General features: G+C 38.9%; 2 protein-coding genes across 2 annotated transcripts in view; one reads left to right on the top strand and one right to left on the bottom strand.

Moving 5' to 3' along the window:
* LOC145435198 (microfibril-associated glycoprotein 4-like) overlaps nt 1-19,231 on the bottom strand; it is a 287,005-nt gene that overhangs the window by 223,171 nt on the left and 44,603 nt on the right. The window lies entirely within an intron of this gene.
* On the top strand, nt 1,458-18,728 carry LOC145435181 (E3 ubiquitin-protein ligase LRSAM1-like). Its single transcript, XM_080312496.1, has 18 exons — nt 1,458-1,803; nt 2,261-2,329; nt 3,287-3,371; nt 3,675-3,845; nt 4,798-4,845; nt 5,637-5,746; nt 5,981-6,010; nt 6,810-6,932; nt 8,652-8,739; nt 9,567-9,618; nt 9,698-9,813; nt 10,744-10,931; nt 10,988-11,143; nt 12,569-12,664; nt 12,949-13,047; nt 14,018-14,193; nt 15,548-15,698; nt 17,155-18,728. The coding sequence occupies exons 1-18, from the start codon at nt 1,564-1,566 to the stop codon at nt 17,275-17,277; spliced, it is 2,121 nt and encodes a 706-aa protein (XP_080168622.1). The 5' UTR covers nt 1,458-1,563; the 3' UTR covers nt 17,278-18,728.

The raw sequence follows: 19,231 nt of genomic DNA, 5'->3' as shown, positions 1-19,231 counted from the left end.
TCTAGTGGTCGTGCACTTTCACCGAACGAGCCCAAAATAGCTTATTTCGCCATATCTTGATAACCGCTTACACTAGAAAGCTGGTTTTCGGCATAAAAAATGCAGAAGCAGCATGTCTTTATCTCACTTCCACAGAAATTACTCTTAAAAATGAACAGAAAAAAAGTTACCAGCAAATAACTGATTTTTAGGGCGTTTTTTTTTGACATGTCAAAATTTGTCAAAATTTTGTCAAAATTGTAGCGTTAGGTCAAAATTTGTCGAAATTTTTCATGAAATTAAAAAAATTTTGACGTCTGCATTTTGTTTGTATCGTAGATTTAGCACTGTCGGTGAACTGATAATTTGATATTTTACCGCTTTTAGCCTATTTTATAGGCCTGCCGTTGTAAACGGCTAATCGTCTGCTCATTGTGAATCATAAACGGTAAAAAAAAAATGATAGCTAGCCATGGCGTTATGGTCAATGTACCGCAATATCCTAACTGAAGAAAGACTTCTTGTGCATTGCATCATTCTTATATTAAGAAGCGCATGATGAAAAATTGTGATGTCGACAACATTGTCAGAATGAAGCAACACGGTGTGTCACCAGCACCAGCAGTGTACGCACAACTTGAGTGTTGTCGGCCAACAACTGCTGCTGTTGAACGTCCTCGACAAGCTTCTTAGTAAGGACGTGCACTTTCTACCCAAGAATGTAGGAAAGCATCTCTCATTGTACTACAAAATATTTTAATTATTTCTACCATAATACATATTGTAACCACTGGAATTCTTCATAGGGCCAGATTTCGTTAAAATATTGTTTTTTTTTTCGTGTAAAAACATGCCTGTTTCTAAGCCAAAAACGTTTTTTCAGGCCAAACAACTTCGTTAGGACAGTCAGTTCAAACCAGAAATGAAGATAAGTGGTGCAATTTTAACATTATGTGGGAAAACACCTAATTTGCATACGTTAGGTCAAAATTTGGTCAAAATTCATTTTTTTTAGGTCAAAAAAAGTCAAAATTTTGATTTTTTAGGTCAAAATTTTCTTTTTTTTTAGGTAAAAAAAAAACCGCCCTACTGATTTTATAGGTAAAATTGAGCACTGAAGCAGTGGGTGGAATGACAAAAGCGTGTAGTGATTGCTCTTATGACTGAGCAACATACCCCATCAATTTCCACTACTTTTCAAAACTTGCTCAAACAAATGAAGCCCCCTCCCAGTATAAATAGGGCTCGGGCATCGAATAGTGACTGCAGCATTCTAGTGTAAGCGGTTATCAAGATATGGCAAAATTGGCTATTTTGGGCTCGTTCGGTGAAAGTGCACGACCACTGGAGGGTGTACAAACCCAAAATTATGACAGAATTTATTTATTTGCTATTTGGCACCACATATCAAGACACTTTTTTGAAATTCAAAAATTTTCATTTTTCACTCCACCCTATCGTAGCAACTAGCCTACTATCAAACTTTTTGATTTTTGCAGTAAAACTTATACATATAAATATATAGGCTATATATTTTTGTTCAAAAATTTGTGCGGCTGCAGTGAGCGGCCGCATCCGTCCGAAATGAGTTTCCTCAAGAGCAAGAAGCAGAGCAAAGATGCCAAGAAACGTATGGAGCATCTCATGTACGTCGCGAAAGAGAGCCCGGAAAAAAAGTACGACTTGTCCGCGTGCGAACTGCGAGACATCCCGTCCAGCGTGTTCGCGATGTGCAAGGTCCTACAGAAAGAGTCTCTCCTCCTGCATTCGAACTTGCTGAAAAACTTGAAAGGCGGGTCCATCAGCGATTTGATCACGCTGCGTGTGAGTTTATGTTATTTTGTGCGTATCGACTAGACTAGGACTACTAGATAATCTGATTAGTGAAATGTATCTATGATCTCATATAATTCTGGTGTAATTTAGTTATATATATGTTCAAGTTTTTGCGAATTCAGTACTTCTAATTCTAATATACTTTGAACAAAACGAGTAAGATGCTCCCATTTTATTTCTAATTTAATTTCTGGTTTTCCTGAAAATGCTACAGGTGAACTGAATAGTGCAAAACAAGCTAAGCTTGGTGCACAGACATTTCCTATTCTCGTGCTCATGAAAATGAACACTGGTTTGGCATTCAGTAATTCGAATCTAATTCGGAGAAAATTGACGGCCTGTAGTCTTCACGGGGGCGATAAAGATACGTTGTGCTCGATGAGGTGGCGATGAGTCGAAAAAGTTTGGAGCCATTGGCATGTGACGTATTCGTTTTGTTTCAAAGATTCTCGACTTACACGGAAATAAGCTTGTAGAACTGCCGAAAGAGATTGGAACATTAAAGAATCTACAGGTGAACCATTCATTCACATCCATCTGTTTTGTGTCGAAATTTGAAGTCCTGATGTCAAATTTTACCCAAGTAGATCTCTAGAGACTAGACAGTGAATGTTTCAAAGTATCTTGCGTTTTGCATATTATGAAGTACGGTAGCGTAGGACTACGTATCCAAGACAGGCATGTACAAACTAACAATCTTGTTCGTTTACGGTCAAGCACCTACTGATGTTTTGAGTAGTAGTTCCAGTTCCAGCTACGGATTTTGAAGAGTGAGTAGTGCGAAGTCCAGCTCTAGTTACAAATTTAGAAAAAAATAGTTACCGGACAACGATAAAACGCGTCTTGTGTAATGCTAGTTCAAGTTGTAGTTGCGGCTTTTAAAAAGAATTAGTTGCCAACAACTATAAAACATGTGTCTTCGTTCGGTGTGACTCGTGATACCAGTGTTCTGTTGTGTGATGTTCCTGCAGCTATTGCTAAGTAAGAGTCTTCACTATTCACGGTGAAGTAGCCAGTTGGGTTTTGGGGTTGAAATCCCTCCAATAACTAACTAGCACTGATCTTCACATGGGGAAGCTGATTTGTTCGCGATACTACAAAAATCAATATGTTGAGTTCTAGTTACTCAAGTATTGTAGGTCCCTGGTTGCACTTTTTAAAAATCCAGCAATTTTAAAAGTCTGATTCAAGACCTTCTCACGCAGTGCCTGTGATAATTTACCAAATATACACCCCTGATGGTCCTAGGAAACTACTTTCTACTAAACAGAATATGAAAGGGTGATGGGCATTTGTTTTCAACAGCAGTTGCCTGAGACTGTAAATCTGTCGAAAAGCAATACAGGTCATATTGGCTAATTTGAGAACCCAATTTGTTACCACTTCAGCGGAACCGAATTCCGTCCTTATTTCAAACCTCCGTAGCTGATTAATGTGACCACATAAGAACCTGGCTTGCTTTTTTTTTCAGATACTTAATATTGAATGCAATGCACTTACCTCTCTGCCTGAAAGTATCGGGAACCTAGTCAGTCTGCAGACTCTAAATGCCAGAGGTATGTAACTTGTAACAGTACAGCTGATCTATTTAGTTTTTCTTCAATCAAGCTATGTGGAATCCTGCATTTCTGATAAATATCCGTGCAACATAGGGGGTCTCTTTTGAGTGTCCACGTTTTCGAAGTTTTCATGACATTGTGTACGGGTAATTGTCAGCGTCTAGTAGGCTAGACTATTTCCCTTGACGAGTGCCAGCCGAAAAATTTAGGTTTATTTCAATATGGATATACTATTCCATTGTATATTGAAGTTATTTCATTCGCTGATAATTTCCAATCAATTTCAATTCCATTTTGCAGACAACAACTTGAATTGCATCCCGGAATCGATCGAAGGCGCCAACAGTCTTCGAACACTTGATCTCGGAGGAAGCAATAAAATCCGTTACCTCGTCAAATCTTTATGCAAAGTTCGAACATTAGAAGTTTTAAACCTGCCCAACCCGGCGTTGATGGAATATCCTCCTCCGCGTAAGTCTTTTAATCTTTCGAAACGCGATTTTGTGAGATGCAAATCAAGTCATGAATTTGGAGTCAAGTCAGTAGGACGATTTTTTACATGTCACAATAAGTCAAAATTGTAGCGTTAGGTCAAAAAATTGTCAGAAGTAAAAAAAGTCAAAATTGTTTTTGCAACCTGCATTTCGTTGCACTGTCGGTGAACTTATCATTTTACATTTTACATCTTGTAGCCTACTTCATGGGCCTACCGTTGTGGACGGCCCAATGTCTGCGTATTGTGAACTATAAACCGTCAAATGAAACAAACAGGTTGACATGGCGTTGTGCTCAATGTACCGCAATATCCTAACTGAAGCACCGAGTCAAGTCTGAGTCCGAGTCACGGAGTTGACTGTCGATTCCGAGTCATAGTGTTGTGACTCGAGTCCGAGTCCAAGACCTGTATTGTGTTGACTGATCGGTTCCTAGTTAATGTCATGTGTGAAACCCACTTTTCACAACTCTTCTCGATGATATCGAATGCTTTGCATTCATAATATACTGATTTTCCTCACGCTTAAAAGTTTCCGGTAGCATTTTCAAGTATCATTACTGATAGAGGAAATAATAATAGTGTGATAACTTTACTATTCTTCGAAATAGCAATGAAATGCCGGTCTTGGTAGACCAAGTTTCAAGTCACATGACTTGGTCCGAGTCATGCGCAATAACTCGAGTGCAAGTCAAGTCGATACACAAATTGACTCGAGTTGAGTCATTTTAAATTTTAAGATAATGACTCGAGTCAAGTGGAGTCACAAAAAAATCGCGAGCCGAGTCATTTCTCGAGTCATTACAAGCCTAGGATTTTCATCCTTAAGCGCCATCCTCGTCTTTAAGAACAATCACAACAGAACACCAGTAGTATCACGATTCACACCGAACGACAGCGCCTGTGTTCAAAATTTATTACCATTTACAGATATCGCTGAAAAAGGTCTCGAAGAAGTGATGCGTTTCATGTGCAAAGGTGAGTTTGGTCGCGACATTTTTTTCTGCGAGATTAGCACTTACTGTGCGGCAATAATATCGAGTGGATATATCACACTTTTCTGTGGCCAACTTCTTATCCTAGAGTCATAGTCCCGTTCAATGCGTGGTGATCGCTGCCGCCGATATGTGTTTTTTTCGAAAATATGCGCGTGTTTTTTTCTTCCTGGTAGATCGTAATAACTCTTGTGTACATTATGTCTGTCTGTTGTTCCACTCGCGTTGCGAAACCCAATGATCTAAACCCCGCATCCTGTGTGATTAGGGTTTTAGTTCCACTATTGTGGGGATAATATAACCGGGCCAGCTTCAAACAATTCTGTTGTGAATGGGATACTACAGAGAAGATGAGAAATTAATTTTTAATATGCAAGCTGTACAATGTACATAGTATATCTTGTACCTACCATAGTTGCGATGTCATAACATTCAATCAAATGATACAACCAATTCATGCGAGTCCTACCTTGTGTAAGATGGTTTCAAGAGGGGATATTTCAAACCGACTTCAAAGATTAATGTACTGTGCTGAATCCTCAATCCATTACGATTCGTTGCGGTGGTGCCGACTCGAGTCATTACAACCCTGATAAAGATAGTCATGTGTTCGCATTTAAGATTTTGAAATGCACCTTAAGCTAGATGCATGATCTTTCGGATACCGGCCGATTATATCGAGGTTTTCGATGAAGGTGCTAGCCTTAGATTTTCTCGGTATCTGCTCAGAAATGTAATATCAGTCTGCTTCTATTTCTGATTGCTTTATTTCAGATAATGGGGTCGATTATATCCCACCATCTCACAATCTGCTGCCAGTCCTCGGAAAACAAAACATAACGGAGACTGACAGACCCAGCACGTCTGGCGTGGAGGCTTTTGAGGTGACTAAACTTGTTCCGGACATTTCAAATGGATCCTGTGACATAAAACATGACCGAGTTATGGCAAAGTTGGCGACCACAAAACTTCCAGCTTTTTCAAATTACATTATAATTGAAATTACAGCTACTCCGATTTAGTTGAATCAGAATTACCTCATTACTGACCACCTCTACATGATAGTTGTTAATGTAACTGAGAATATGCGGTCTGAATCTTTTCATTTTTTTTTTCAGAACTCCATTCTAGCGTACGAAAAGATGAAGGTACGTTGACTCGCAGTGAAATAAAAGTTATGACTAGGGCGATTTTTTTCGACATGCCAAAATTAGTTAATATTTTGTCAAAATTGTGGCGTTAGGTCGAAAAGTTGTCAAATTATTTACCAAGTAAAAATTTTTTGCAACCTGCATTTCGTTTGTATCGTAGATTTTTGCACTGTCGGTGAACTTATCATTTGACATTTTACAGCTTGTAGCCTATTTCATAGGCCTACCGTTGTAGACGGCCCATTGTGTGCTCATTGTGAAGCATAAAAAACGGTCAAATGAAACGAATAGGTTGACATAAGGTGTACAGTACACATAACTTCAGTGTTGCCAGCCAACAACTGCTGCTGTTGAACGTTCTTTCTCTATTCTTGGCAAGCTACTTAGTAAGTAAGGACAGACACTTACTATCCGAGAATGTGGGGAAGTATCTTTCGTTGTGCTCCAACAGATTTTAATTATTTCCACCATAATGTAACTACTGAAATTGTTCATAGGTCCAGATTTCGTTAAAATGAAGTTTTTCCATGTAAGAATATGTCAGTTTTTAAGTCGAAAAAAGTTTTGTCAGGCCAAACTACTTCGTAAGGGCAGACCGTTCCAACCAGAAATGACGATAAGTGGTACAATTCTAACATTATGTGCGAAAATACCTAATAAACGTACATGAGGTCAAAATTTTGTCAAAAGTAAGTTTTTTAAGGTCAAAATTCTGATTATTTGGGTCAAAATCTTCCGTTTCTCAAATAAATAAAAAATCGCCTTGCTTATGGTGTAATAACGACCGTATTCGCAGGACGAGAAACGAAAACAACAGCTCGAATTAGAAAGGAAACTCGCCGAGTCGCAAATGGAGGACGCGAGACTCGCCGTTGAGACGTCCGGCAAAAAAGCAAAAGATCTGCAGGAAATTTCAAAGGTTTGATTTTCGACGGAGAAAATTTGCAGAAAATGATTGTTCAGTATATTCATTATAGAATGAACACGAATATTTTCGGCTGACACTCGTCAGGTGAAATCGTCAACGGCTATTCGATAATTGGAAAGGGCGTTGTATAGCAACAATCGTATCACCAAATATGATGTCACCGGCATGAAATTTCGAATAATTGGGGCGAAGAGATCGCTTAAGCGAAATGTACTATTTTAGATCAGTGCCAACCTTTTTCAGTTCGAAACCTATTTTTCCTCTAGGTTTCATTGTGCCGCCAACAATGAGATATGACTAGGGCATGTTTTTGTTGCAGTCAATCCGTGGAAAGTTGCACTTATTCTTCACAAAAGTTGCCGTAGAAAGTTGCATTTATGGACAGGTTCCTTAAAATTATTAGGCTACGAGATACTCAAACACTCAGTGTTGGTGACTTCAACAAAATCTATAGCCTGAATAAATTGACCCAGCGGAAATATAATTTTCGACGGTCGAGCCTGAATGTACCGGTTTTGGGATGACTCGAGTCACCTTTTCGCATGACTTGACTTGACTCGAGTCACTTTGTTAAAATGACTTGACTTGACTCGGCCTATCAGAAATGTGGATTGACTCGTGACTCGGAGCAAAATTAACGAGTCAATTTCAAGTCATCAAGCAATAGGTGTCGAAATAAATCACTGCGTCTTGCGTATGGTCGGATTGTTCGCGAAACGCTGGTGCAACCCGTGAAAGCGACCAATCATTCAATGATCGCGCGTTTTACTGAGCCTCCATCGTTCTCCCACAAATAAATTGGCCGCAAACAAAGTGATCGCGGCTTACAGCTTGCGCTATCGTAAACTAGAATAGTAAAGTAATTTAATAGAAAAATGCCTATTTCTGTTCTCTGTTCTTACCTTAACCTCTTGTTTTAATGAAATTGAATTCGAACATAGTTTATAGTCCTCAACCATTGGCCCAGGCTCGAATGGTATCATATCAATTTGTAAATGGGTAATGAATTGCATCTTATCAATTCGTTTCTTAATTCTCTATTTGGCTGGTAACTATAAACTGAGGCTATGCAATTACTTACGTGGTTAAGCATTTCTACGTATATGCGAGCGATACTGCGCCTTCCTGCGTGTATATTTAACTCTATAGTCGTTCATCGGTTCAGAATCAATGACCACTCAATCTGTATTTTAGACAGCTGGCAAAATGCAATGACATAAGCATGACTCATACTTCGAAAAGGCAACTTGACTTGAATTGTGACTTGACTCGTAACTTGACTTGACTCGACTTGAGACACCTCCAAAAATCGAGTGACTTGACTTGACTCGAGTCACCTTCGAAAATCGATTGACTTGACTGGACTCGAGTCAAAATGTGCAATGACTCGAAATGACTCGCGATAATTCGAGAATGCGAGAGTGTCTCACATTTACAAGAATTATTGCACTTAACAGATGAATACAAACGAGAAAGCGTGTATGTGTCTTTTACGTCAAACCCTAAGTGGTTCTACCTTTTGGTGATACGATTGTTGATATACAATTCTTTTTCCAATTCACTACTAGTTGCTGACGATTAACCGGGAAAAGTGTCAGCTGAAAATATGCAGGTTCATTTCAATAGGCTATGAATATGCTATCAAATTGTATATTGAAGTTCTGTACCTCCAAGAAGCTCTTCAGAAGATTTTTTTTTTCTACGTTTCAGAAACAAGAGGAGTTTGATCGAGCGATTTTAAAGCAACAAGAGGAGCAAGATCTCGAACGAGAACGGATGTTGCGCATGCTCGAGTCTGGTGAGTTTCGTGCTCCCTGGCATTGAGTCTTGTTTGCATTGTCAAGCGATGCATCGTAATCGGTCTCTAATACTGAACTTGATTTTTGACAAGACAATTTGTATTGTTACATAATGCAACATCATTTGAGTCAAGCATCGTATATTCTCATTTCACAGTGCTTGATTACTGTTGCGTCTTGTCAGGATTGTAACAAAGTCATAAGGCTCCGAGTCACAAGTCAATCTCACTTTTATAGTTTTGACTCGAGTCAAGTTGAGTCATTTTCAATTCACCACCGAGTCAAGTCCAAGTCAGCGAACAGAGGTTCGAGTCCGAGTCATGGTATCATGAGCCATTGTTCTGACTGCTTTCATTTCCAGTTAAACCCACTTTTCATAACTCTGTTTGGTGATATCGAATGGTTCGCATTTATAATATACTAATTTTCCTCACTTTTAGCGGTTTCTGGTCGCACTTCAAGTACCAGTACCAATAGACGAAATCCCAATAGTTTGGTGACTTCACTATTCTTCGAAATTACGATGAAATGTCGGTCTTGGCAGTCTGAGTCTCGAGTCATATGGCTTGGTTCGAGTCATGCGCAGCGACTCGAGTCCAAGTCGAGACAGTACACGGATTGACTTAAATCGAGTCATTTCCGTAGTTTGAGAAAATGGCTCGAGTCATCAAAAAATCGTGACTCGAGCCATTACAATTACAACCCTGCGTCTTGTAGTTGGAAAAGTGGAATTACTTCTTTATTGACCTCTCCTGGTTTTAATTACTTGAAAGCAAACTGTTAAGTCTAGCTGACTACTATTTATTGATTACATTTTGTGTTACAGCGGAACATAATGCATCAACTTTGGTTGAGAGGCTGATTGGAATGAGCGAAAAGTAAGCAAACGATTCGATCTATATTCCAATATCTGTCTGTGGGAAGTGTGGCTGATGCGAAAGCCTATTTCTCGCGCAGAGAGAGGGATCGCGAGAGGCTTCTGGAGGAGATGGAGATGCAGAGATTGAAGGAAGAAGAATATTTCAAAGTGACACAGGAAGACCTCGATAACCTGAGGAGGAAAGACACTTTGGGTGAGGATGAATCATATTCATGAAAAGGTTGGGTCCCGTAGTCGGTAGGTAAACGCTACATACATAACTAAGGCGATTTTTTCACTAAAAACCGCAAGTTTTTGACGTAAAAATTACAAATTTTGACAATTCTAGACCTGAAACACTGAATTTTGACCAAATTTTGACCTCATGAATGTCCTAAATTAGGTGTTTTTGCACATAATGTTAGAATGGTAGCTGGTACTACTTATCTTCATTTCTGGTTGGAACTGTCTGTCTTAACGGAAGTAGTTTGACCTGAAAAACTTTGAGACTTAAAAACGGACAAATTTTCACCCGAAAAAACTTTATTTTAACGGAATCTGGATTTGTGAAGAATTCCAGTAGTTACATCACTCATTATAGTAGAAATAATTAAAATTTGTTATAGTACAACCAAAGATACTTTCCTACATTCTCGAGTACAAAGAGTCTGTCCTTTTGCCAAGAATGTGGAAAGAACGTTCAACAGCAGCAGTTGTTGGCTGACAACACTGAAGTTGTGCGTGCACTGCTGGTGACAAACCGTCTTGTTTCATACTGACGTTGCTGTGTACATCACAATTTCTTATCATGCGTTTCTTGTTATAAGAACCAATGCCCACGCAGTCTTGCTTCAGTTAGGATATTGCGGTAATTTGAGCATAGCACCATGTCAATCTATTTGTTTTATTTGAATGTTTATGATTCACAATGAGCGGACGATGGACCGTCTACAACGGTAGGCCTATAAAGTAGGCTACAAGATGTAAAATGTCAAATGATAACTTCACCGACAGTGCAAACATCTACAATACCAACAAAAAGCTGATTGCGAAAACAGTTCTGGCAATTTTTTGACCTAACGCTACAATTTTGTCAATTTTGACTTTTTGTCAATAAAAATCGCCTTAATAATAATATTTCAAGCGGCAATGCAGTCCATGTTGGCGGAGAACGAACAATTCGCCGCCAAAGTCCGAGATTACCTGAACTCGCAAGACTCGATCGCACACCGCGCGCAGCAATCGATGCTCGAGGAAGACAGGACTTTAAGCGACAAGATCCATCAACAGCACGTGTCTCAAAGCAGACTCGTCAGTCAGATTATGCACGAGGTGCGGAAACCGTCGAGATTTTTTTTGATAAATAAATTGTGAGTGATTGTTTGCAGGAGGATTTGCAGCGGCAAGCGTTCCTGGCTCTTCAATTTGAGAGAGACGCGACACACCGGAGAATACAGAAGCAAATCCAAGAGGTTGAGAACGCTCTCGCGGAACTGACTCTTGTCGAGTTGAAACGAAATGACTTCAAAGTCGGCAGCGAACAGGTCGGACAGGCATGGATATTACATCATAGACATCTTGCATTAAAAAAAATCACAATTTTTTGTAATTTTCAAGTATATTTCCATAAAATTGGATATGTGACATCAATAATTCTTTAAAATGCCAGATCCAATCCATATCCGAGTAAAGAATCTCCAGTTTCTAATATCACTGGATTTCCTAAAAATGTGTCTCATTATTGGCACATGATATTCATCTTGTTTTTAAAAAATCACTTTATCCCATAATTATTCACCATATTTCCCATAATTATACAGCATATTTCCATAAAATTGGATACTTCGCATCTATAAATCTATAAAATCCGGAGTGTATCAAGCAGACTTGCAATGACTCGAATCATTTTCTCAAAATACGGAAATGACTCGACTCAAGTCAATCTGTGTATTGACTCGAACCAAGTCATATGACTCGAGACTTGGACAGCCAAGACAGACATTTCACTGTAATTTCGAAGAACAGTAAAGTAACCACCCTACTAGTATTTCGCCTATTGGTAGTGGTACTTGAAAATGCGACCAGAAACTGCTAAAAGTGAGGAAAATTAGTGTATTATAAATGCGAACCATTCGATATCAACAAACAGAGGTTTAAAAAGTAGATTTAACAAGATTTTAACTGGAAACTGAGCAGTCAACACAATGACTTGGACTCGGACTCGAGTCATCATACCATGACTCGGACTCGACCCTCTGCTCGCTGGCTTGGACTCGGACTTGACTCGGTGGTGAATTGAAAACGACTCGACTTGACTCGACACAAAACTATAAAAGTGACATTGACTTGTGACTTGGTAACGACCCTGATATCAATAGCAAAGCGAAAGATTTCCCTTTTTTGATACCACAAGGCCAAACATTTAAATCCATAACATTGCCAATGTAGTGGTGCATCTATAAATCTATAAAATCTCAGGGTCGATCGGCATTGTAGTATAGAGTGAAAGATTTTAGGTTTTCGATATGACACTTTGACAAAAAACTAAGGCTTAAAATCGAGATTTGGTGAGAAATGGTGAGAGGTGAGATATAATGAATAAAAATTATAATTTGTGTGAAGAACTTATCATTTCGCGTTACATTTTATTCCATCTTGCAGTGGGACCAAGTGCAGGTAATTTGCTCACACTCTTGTCGGGATCGATGGATTTACTAACGCATCCATGTTTATTTCTTTTGACTTTGACAAAAATTGTGAAGTAAAATTGACTGTGAAATGGTTGAAAACATGTCTGTCTTGTTGCGTTTCGATGGTTTGCTCGACAATGTTCAACGTTCATTCGTCTTTGTTACGTGACAGTGTGAGATGCATCCTAAACTACTTCAACGTGAAGTGCACCACGTCTGTCTTGAAATGTTGCGCAAGTTTTGATCATTTCTTCGTGAATGAATGAGTTTTCGGTTTAGGCGCTCCTGCAGTCAAAAAGAGAAGAGCTGTCGGACCTTTTGATGACGTTTTTGAAAGAGAAGGATTCTCGCGAGGAGATGCTCAAGGACAGACTGGTCAGCGACTATGTGCTGTACTTGTGTTTTGCGGAAAACTATTAGTGAACCCAACCAAAAACACACGCCCTTACTGCAATTATATCTCTTGACAGCATTTAGTTACATTCTTTTCGCATGATAGCGACATTGACGCGTACATTGAGGAGATTAAAACCTGTGTTAATACTCATTGTAGCAAGCCTAATCGAAGTTATCGTTACCTCAGTCTCTCGGATAATGCAACATCTGGCATACTTATGTTCCAATTACTCTGAAGAAATCTTGTACGGTACATTTTCCAGGTTGAGCTGGAGGAGCAGAGGGAATCGGACCAGATCGATTTTTGGCTCGTTCAATATCAAAGGCTCATGGATTCAAAACCAGAGAATCTGATTACGCGGGTGAGGGATTTACGACGGCAATCAAACCTATTTCTTCCTACTTCTTCCTAAGCCTGTTATAGAGGATTGGTTTTCACAGTTTATGGTTAGCACCATGAGTAGGGCAAGTTTTTGCAACATTTTTTTTACAGCTTCTGGCAGCTTCCTAAATACTCGTAAGATATGTAGAATGCTGTTTTAAGCTGTTTGAAGGAATCTTATAGTGCAACTTTTTGCAACTTTTGTCCATATTTTTCATGCAACTCTTTGCAACATTTTGCAACTTTTTCGATTCTTCATGAAAGTATTTTTGGTTTTGGTGAAACACACGGCCAAATTCGACTGAAACACCGTAAATCAGCACCGAAGTACGGGTATTTCGGGAGCTGAGCCGGTAAATTGACCTTTTTTTTTTAGTCAACCGAGCAAAATCTGGTCTTTTAGTGCATTTTTTGTCAAAAATAAATAAATAAATACAACTTTCCGCGGATTTAACTGCAATAAAAACTTGCCCTACTCATGAGCTTGAATTGCTATTTCGATCAGGGTTGCTATTTGGCAAATTGCAAGAACACAGCCGTTATTCTAATGGTTGGCTAGGAAAAAGAATTATATTACGATAAAATGGTGTTGGCATATAATACACAGATTACACACCTATAGACTCCGAGCAATTTTGTAATCTTCAATTAGAATGTAGTTGTGGCTTTATTGTAATTAATATGCATTGTGCTTGCTTATCCAGATTGCCATTATATTAATAGTTGAATACTACTAGTTCTGGAATTAGCTGTGATTTATCTGACAATAAGATCACGAATACACAATCAGCGATATGATGCCACTGATAGGATCAATTGTGAGAATATTTAAGACCATTTGGCCGCAGAAATTGACAGGTTTAGTCGTTAAAGCTCCGTGTAACCTAGCAACATGGCCGAATATCCCATGTGGTTACCAATTTTTTTATGGACACCAAAATCTTGTGCAGGAAACGCAAATGGAGGTTGAGTTACTGAAGCTGCTTTCGAAGGCCGGCGCGAACGATCACGTTCCCGCGTTTGCCAGGAACAAAGTTTGCACAATCGCAGATTTGATCGAACTCTCGGACGAAGATTTGAGACGAATCGGGGTTTTTCAGCTCGTGGTTCGGAGAGATATCTTACGGTGAGTGATGTAAACGGGGTAGGGGCAGACTACTAGAAACTATCGATATATTTCGATGGCGTTCAACTAACTACTGTAGTAGTAGTAGTCTTAGTTCTAGTTTTTCTCAAATAGCACCGGCTACTTGATAAAATTGTTAGGTTACCTAATTTAAGCCTACAAACCAAATTTGGTTCAATTCCAACCAGTGGAAGCGGAGTTATTGCCGTCGAAAAATTTTGATTTGAATAAAATAGTATTTACGGTGAGCACAACTGTAATAAATAAACAAAGAATCGGTCACCGTAAATACTATCTTATTCAAATCAAAATTTTTCGACGGCAATAACTCCGCTTCCACTGGTTGGAATTGAACCAAATTTGGTGAGCATCGTTTCTATAGACAGCCTAACACTTTCATGGGGCGAACAGAAAATTTTCAAATTTTTTATTATTTATATTTATATAATAAATAGAAACGTTCTTGTCCTGTAGCAAAACGGTTACTGGCTGGAATTAAACCAAATTTTGTGCGTAGGCTTAAATTAGGTAACCTTACTATTTTATCAAGTAGCCAGTGCGATTTGAGAAAAAAAGTGATTTTGGAAGAGCCCTAACGTACATACCGTGGCAAATAGTTCCAGTAAAAAGTTAGTTGCATGAAAAATCGGAAAAGTTGCAAAAATTTGCATGAAAAGATGTAGAATCGTTGAAAAAATGTTGTAATATAAGATTCTTCCAAACAGCTTAAAACTGAGTAAGGCCGGAAGCTGTAAAAAAAGTTACCCTAGTGATCACTACTAACAGTGGCGTAACCAGGGTGGGTTTTAGGGGTCGAGACCGCTCCCATCTCCAACCCGAAACCCGGTGTTTTCGCTATGGCGATTCGATGAAATAGAAATTGGCGATTTGCTTCAGAATTGAATATGGTCAGTGGGGCTCTTCAAAAATAACTTTTTTCTCTGGATTCCAGCCATTCAGTGGTTAAATTGTCAGGTTACCCTAAAGAACGCTGCACACCAAATTTGGTTCAATTCTAATAAGTATAAGGCTCTGCAGATCCAATTTAAGTTTTTAATTTATTAGGAAAATAAAAAATTTCAAATTTTTCTGTCAAGCCCATGAAATCGTTGAGTTGTCTTCAATAACGTTGCAAAACAAATTTGACTCAATTCCAGCAAGTAGAAGCAGAGTTATTTGAGTTTTGCGTTGATAATTCTCGGATTATCCTTGATCGGTGGATAATCCGAGAATTATCAACGTAAAACCCAGATAATTCTGGATCTGGAAAAACACCGCCTGTATTGGAGTAGCAGATCTGACTGCTTTGACCACGTATGGGCTCTATGTTTCAACATTACAATCCTTTTTAAAGGCTGGTTGAAGAAGAAACCGCGAAATGCAAGGAGCAAAAGAGTTGCGGCACATCTGCGAGTGTCCAGGCCCCGGTCGAGCCACAGACCGATTACGTTGCACCTGAGGGGCTGAGCGCGGAAAACGAATGCGTCGTTTGCATGGAACAACAGGTTTGCAACGGAATCTGCTTCAATTTGTAAATGAGCAGTGAATTAAATACAGAGATGGTGTTAAAATGGCTAATTACACTACGAATTGGTACAATCCTCAAATATATATTCCTTCAAGGTGATGTAGTGTTTTTTTCGCCCCGTTTCTCACAAAAATTTCACTCGTAGAAGAGATGTAAACTGTTAAGTAGAAGTAGTTTAACATCACTACCAATGGAGTACGTGGTGCAGTACTCTGAAGAAGTAGAGGAAACCAGACTTGGACCTCTAGATCATTGGTTCTCAAACTTTTTTTAGCCCCCCTTGATGATAGTGGAAAATTTCGCGCCCCATTTATCGCCACATCGTAAAACTATTTCAAAGAGCAACAAGAATGTTTGCAATCCCAGCACATAATTTGAGGGCATGTAGCTTATCACTGTTGAAAGACCCTCAAGTCTGAAATTCGCTCTATACTCAGAGCAATAAATTATCAGCTGGTGTCAAATTGCGCAGAGCGCGAAAAATTTTCAGTGGAATTAATTTATTAAAAATAATCAAGTGCAATGGTAGCACGCAGCATATAATATTTTAGCTATTTTGGTGTCTGATACCGTCTGTTTCCCGACTTGGGCTTGGCTCGAGCGTACCTGAACCAAACCAATGCTGTGGCCCGTTCTAAGTCACTTGGGTTCAAATCCTCGTTTCTAAGACCCAAAAGGCACATGACATGGCAATATAGGGAAATATTTTATTTCTTTATGACGTTGTCTTAGTGGGTACTTGGCGCAGATGCTTGACAGACAGAGACACATAACATAAAAGCATTAGCTAACATCTATATACGCATTAAAAAGTTATTCCTAATTCAGAGACGTATTCTGATTGGTGCAAGTGCAAGATTCAGTATCAGTCACAGTCTAGCATCGTTTTATTGATGGTAGGATGCGACAATGACATTTAAAATCATAGTTTAGTTTGGATTATTGTCGTTGTTTAAACTTGGAAGTTACAGCAGATATTAAACTCATTCCGAGTTCAGGAAACATCATTTCTGTCATAGGTGGCTTCGTGCCCCCCTTCGTACGCTTGTACGCCCCCCACGTGCCTCTCAGTTTAAGAACCACCGCTATAGGTAATCGCTGTCGCCGAATTAAACTAATTTATGCAAAAATACTGGTAACATAGTTGTAATCTAATTTATGAAATACTTCATTTATTTCTAATCAAATTTCTGGTTGTCCTGAAAATGCTTCAAGAGAACTGTATATTACGAAACAAACCAAGTTTAGTGTACTTTTATTCCCATTCAGAATTGAATTCGATTTCTTAGATTTTTCGAAATCAATCATTCTAATTCGAATCTAATTTTAAGATAACTGTGTAGCTATCATACTAATTCTAATCTAAGACAATTTGGACAAGCTGAGAATGTTCCAGTTTTCAAACTATGACCGCGACCCAATCTCCTTTCCAGAGCAACGTAATATTCCTGCCGTGCGGCCACGTGTGTTCCTGCAAGGACTGCAGCGCGAAACTTCAAAAATGCCCGATGTGTCGCTGCGACATCACGCAGAAGATGCAAATTTTCCGGAATTAATTTCATCCATCTCATGCAATATTGGACTTGCCCGCCTCTCGCTGATTTACGTTTGCTGACTGATTTTCCAATTTGTCCGCACGATATCTTGAAATGAGTTCCATCTCCCACACTGCCACTAGAATGCGATATCATACATTACTTAACGTTGGAACCAGAAATGACCGACATTTGAGCATGCGACACTCAGATGTGGTCAATATATTCAACATTGCTACTCAAGTAGAAGTAATACCGTAAATTTCTACTCAGTTACGGGTAGATGAAGTGATTTCAAATATATATTTCTAATATATGCCACAGCTACTGTGAGTAGAAGCAGAAAATGGAAGGTTTGAGGAGTACTCAAAAAAGGTAATATAAAAAGCACATTCGGTCGATGCCACTTACTTTTGTAGTAAATTGCGTGGGTGACTTACAAAATTTCAAGATTCATCTTCATTACACCAACTACCAAATTTTCGCAATTTTTAGAAAAAATATCTGATACAGTAGCGATTTTGCACTCTTTATGGTAATTTCACTCGCAAAAATGATACGAACCAGTTCAGACACTGCTTTCTACTTTACAAAGAGTTGTACATATAAAGTAAGTAGTTTTTCGTTCAAAGCATTCGAGTAGAAGTATTCTGAAAACAACCATCTGAGTACTAACGAGCAAGTAAGCAAAACTTACTTGTGCACTCCAAAAAGTAGCTATCGGGGTTGTAATGACTCGAGTCATTTTTGCAAAATACGGTAATGACTCGACTCGAGCCAATCTGTGTATTGACTCGACTTGAACTGAGTCATTGCGCATGACTCGAGACTCAGACGGCCAAGACCAACATTTCACTGCAATTTTGAAGAACAGTAAAGCAAACACACTATTGGTATTTCGTCTATTGGTGCTGGTACTTGAAAATGCAACCAGAAACTGCTAAAAGTGAGGAAAATTAGTATATTATAAATGAGAAGAATTCGATATCACCAAACAGAGTTATAAAAAGTGGGTTTAACAAGACTTGACCTGGAAACTTGGCAGTCAACACAATGACTCGGACTCGACCCTCTACTCGCTGACTTAGACTCGGTGGTGAATTGAAAATGACTCAAGTAAAAACTATAAAAGTGAGATTGACGTGTGACTTGAAGCCCTGTGGCTCGGTTACAACCCTGGTAAAAATACTTCGTTACTGCATCTAGAGCATTCTGTGACTTTATTACTCCAAAACTAACCCTGACTTTAACCCAAGTGCTCGAGCGTCCCATGTTGATATGTCCATGGACCGAAATCACGTCACGGTTGCAATAGATGAGCATTCCCATTCAAGGTTTTGTGTTATTCGGCACTTATCAAATAGAGTAATCATTTCATATCTTTCTTTGCCGTTATTTTTAATAGTCTCTGTCTCGTCGGCCGTGTCTTTGGATGCGGGCCGGACGTCGGAATAAATTAACACGGAATCGTGTATGATATTGCATGTTTGAGGATGGGGTCACGGATGGTAACCAGCTGGTTGTGGCTGTTACTGATCACTGGAGAGATTATTTTTTGACTTGTCAAACTATAGCTATAGATCAAAAAATAGTCTGCCAAGTCAAAATACACTGGTGAACACTATTTTTGTTTACTTTGATCAGACAATTGATTTTGACGAACTTTTGCCGCTGAATTCAAAAACGACTTCCGTTTTTCTCTGTCACGTCAAGTTTTTGCTTTAGGCACCCACCACATTGTCTCATAACCCACATAGTAGAACTATTTTAAATATTTTATGTTTATTGTAAAAAACGTTTCAACCCCAAGCAGTCGAAAGTAAATCAATAGACTTCAAATGAACATTTGCACTGCTTTATTTAGTTGATTTAAACTGATATTGCTTCTACATTAGGCTTACCATATTTTGGAAATCTAAAAAGAGAACACTTTTTCAGAAATTAAAATGGTGAATTTTCCCACTTTGTGATCGGT

This window comes from Botryllus schlosseri, chromosome 3, assembly GCF_051294905.1.
Source record: "Botryllus schlosseri isolate E-star chromosome 3, Bs_hap1, whole genome shotgun sequence".
Taxonomy (NCBI): Eukaryota; Metazoa; Chordata; class Ascidiacea; order Stolidobranchia; family Styelidae; genus Botryllus; species Botryllus schlosseri.
Note: the sequence above shows the minus strand (reverse complement) of the source record. Positions and strands in the feature narration are given on the sequence as shown.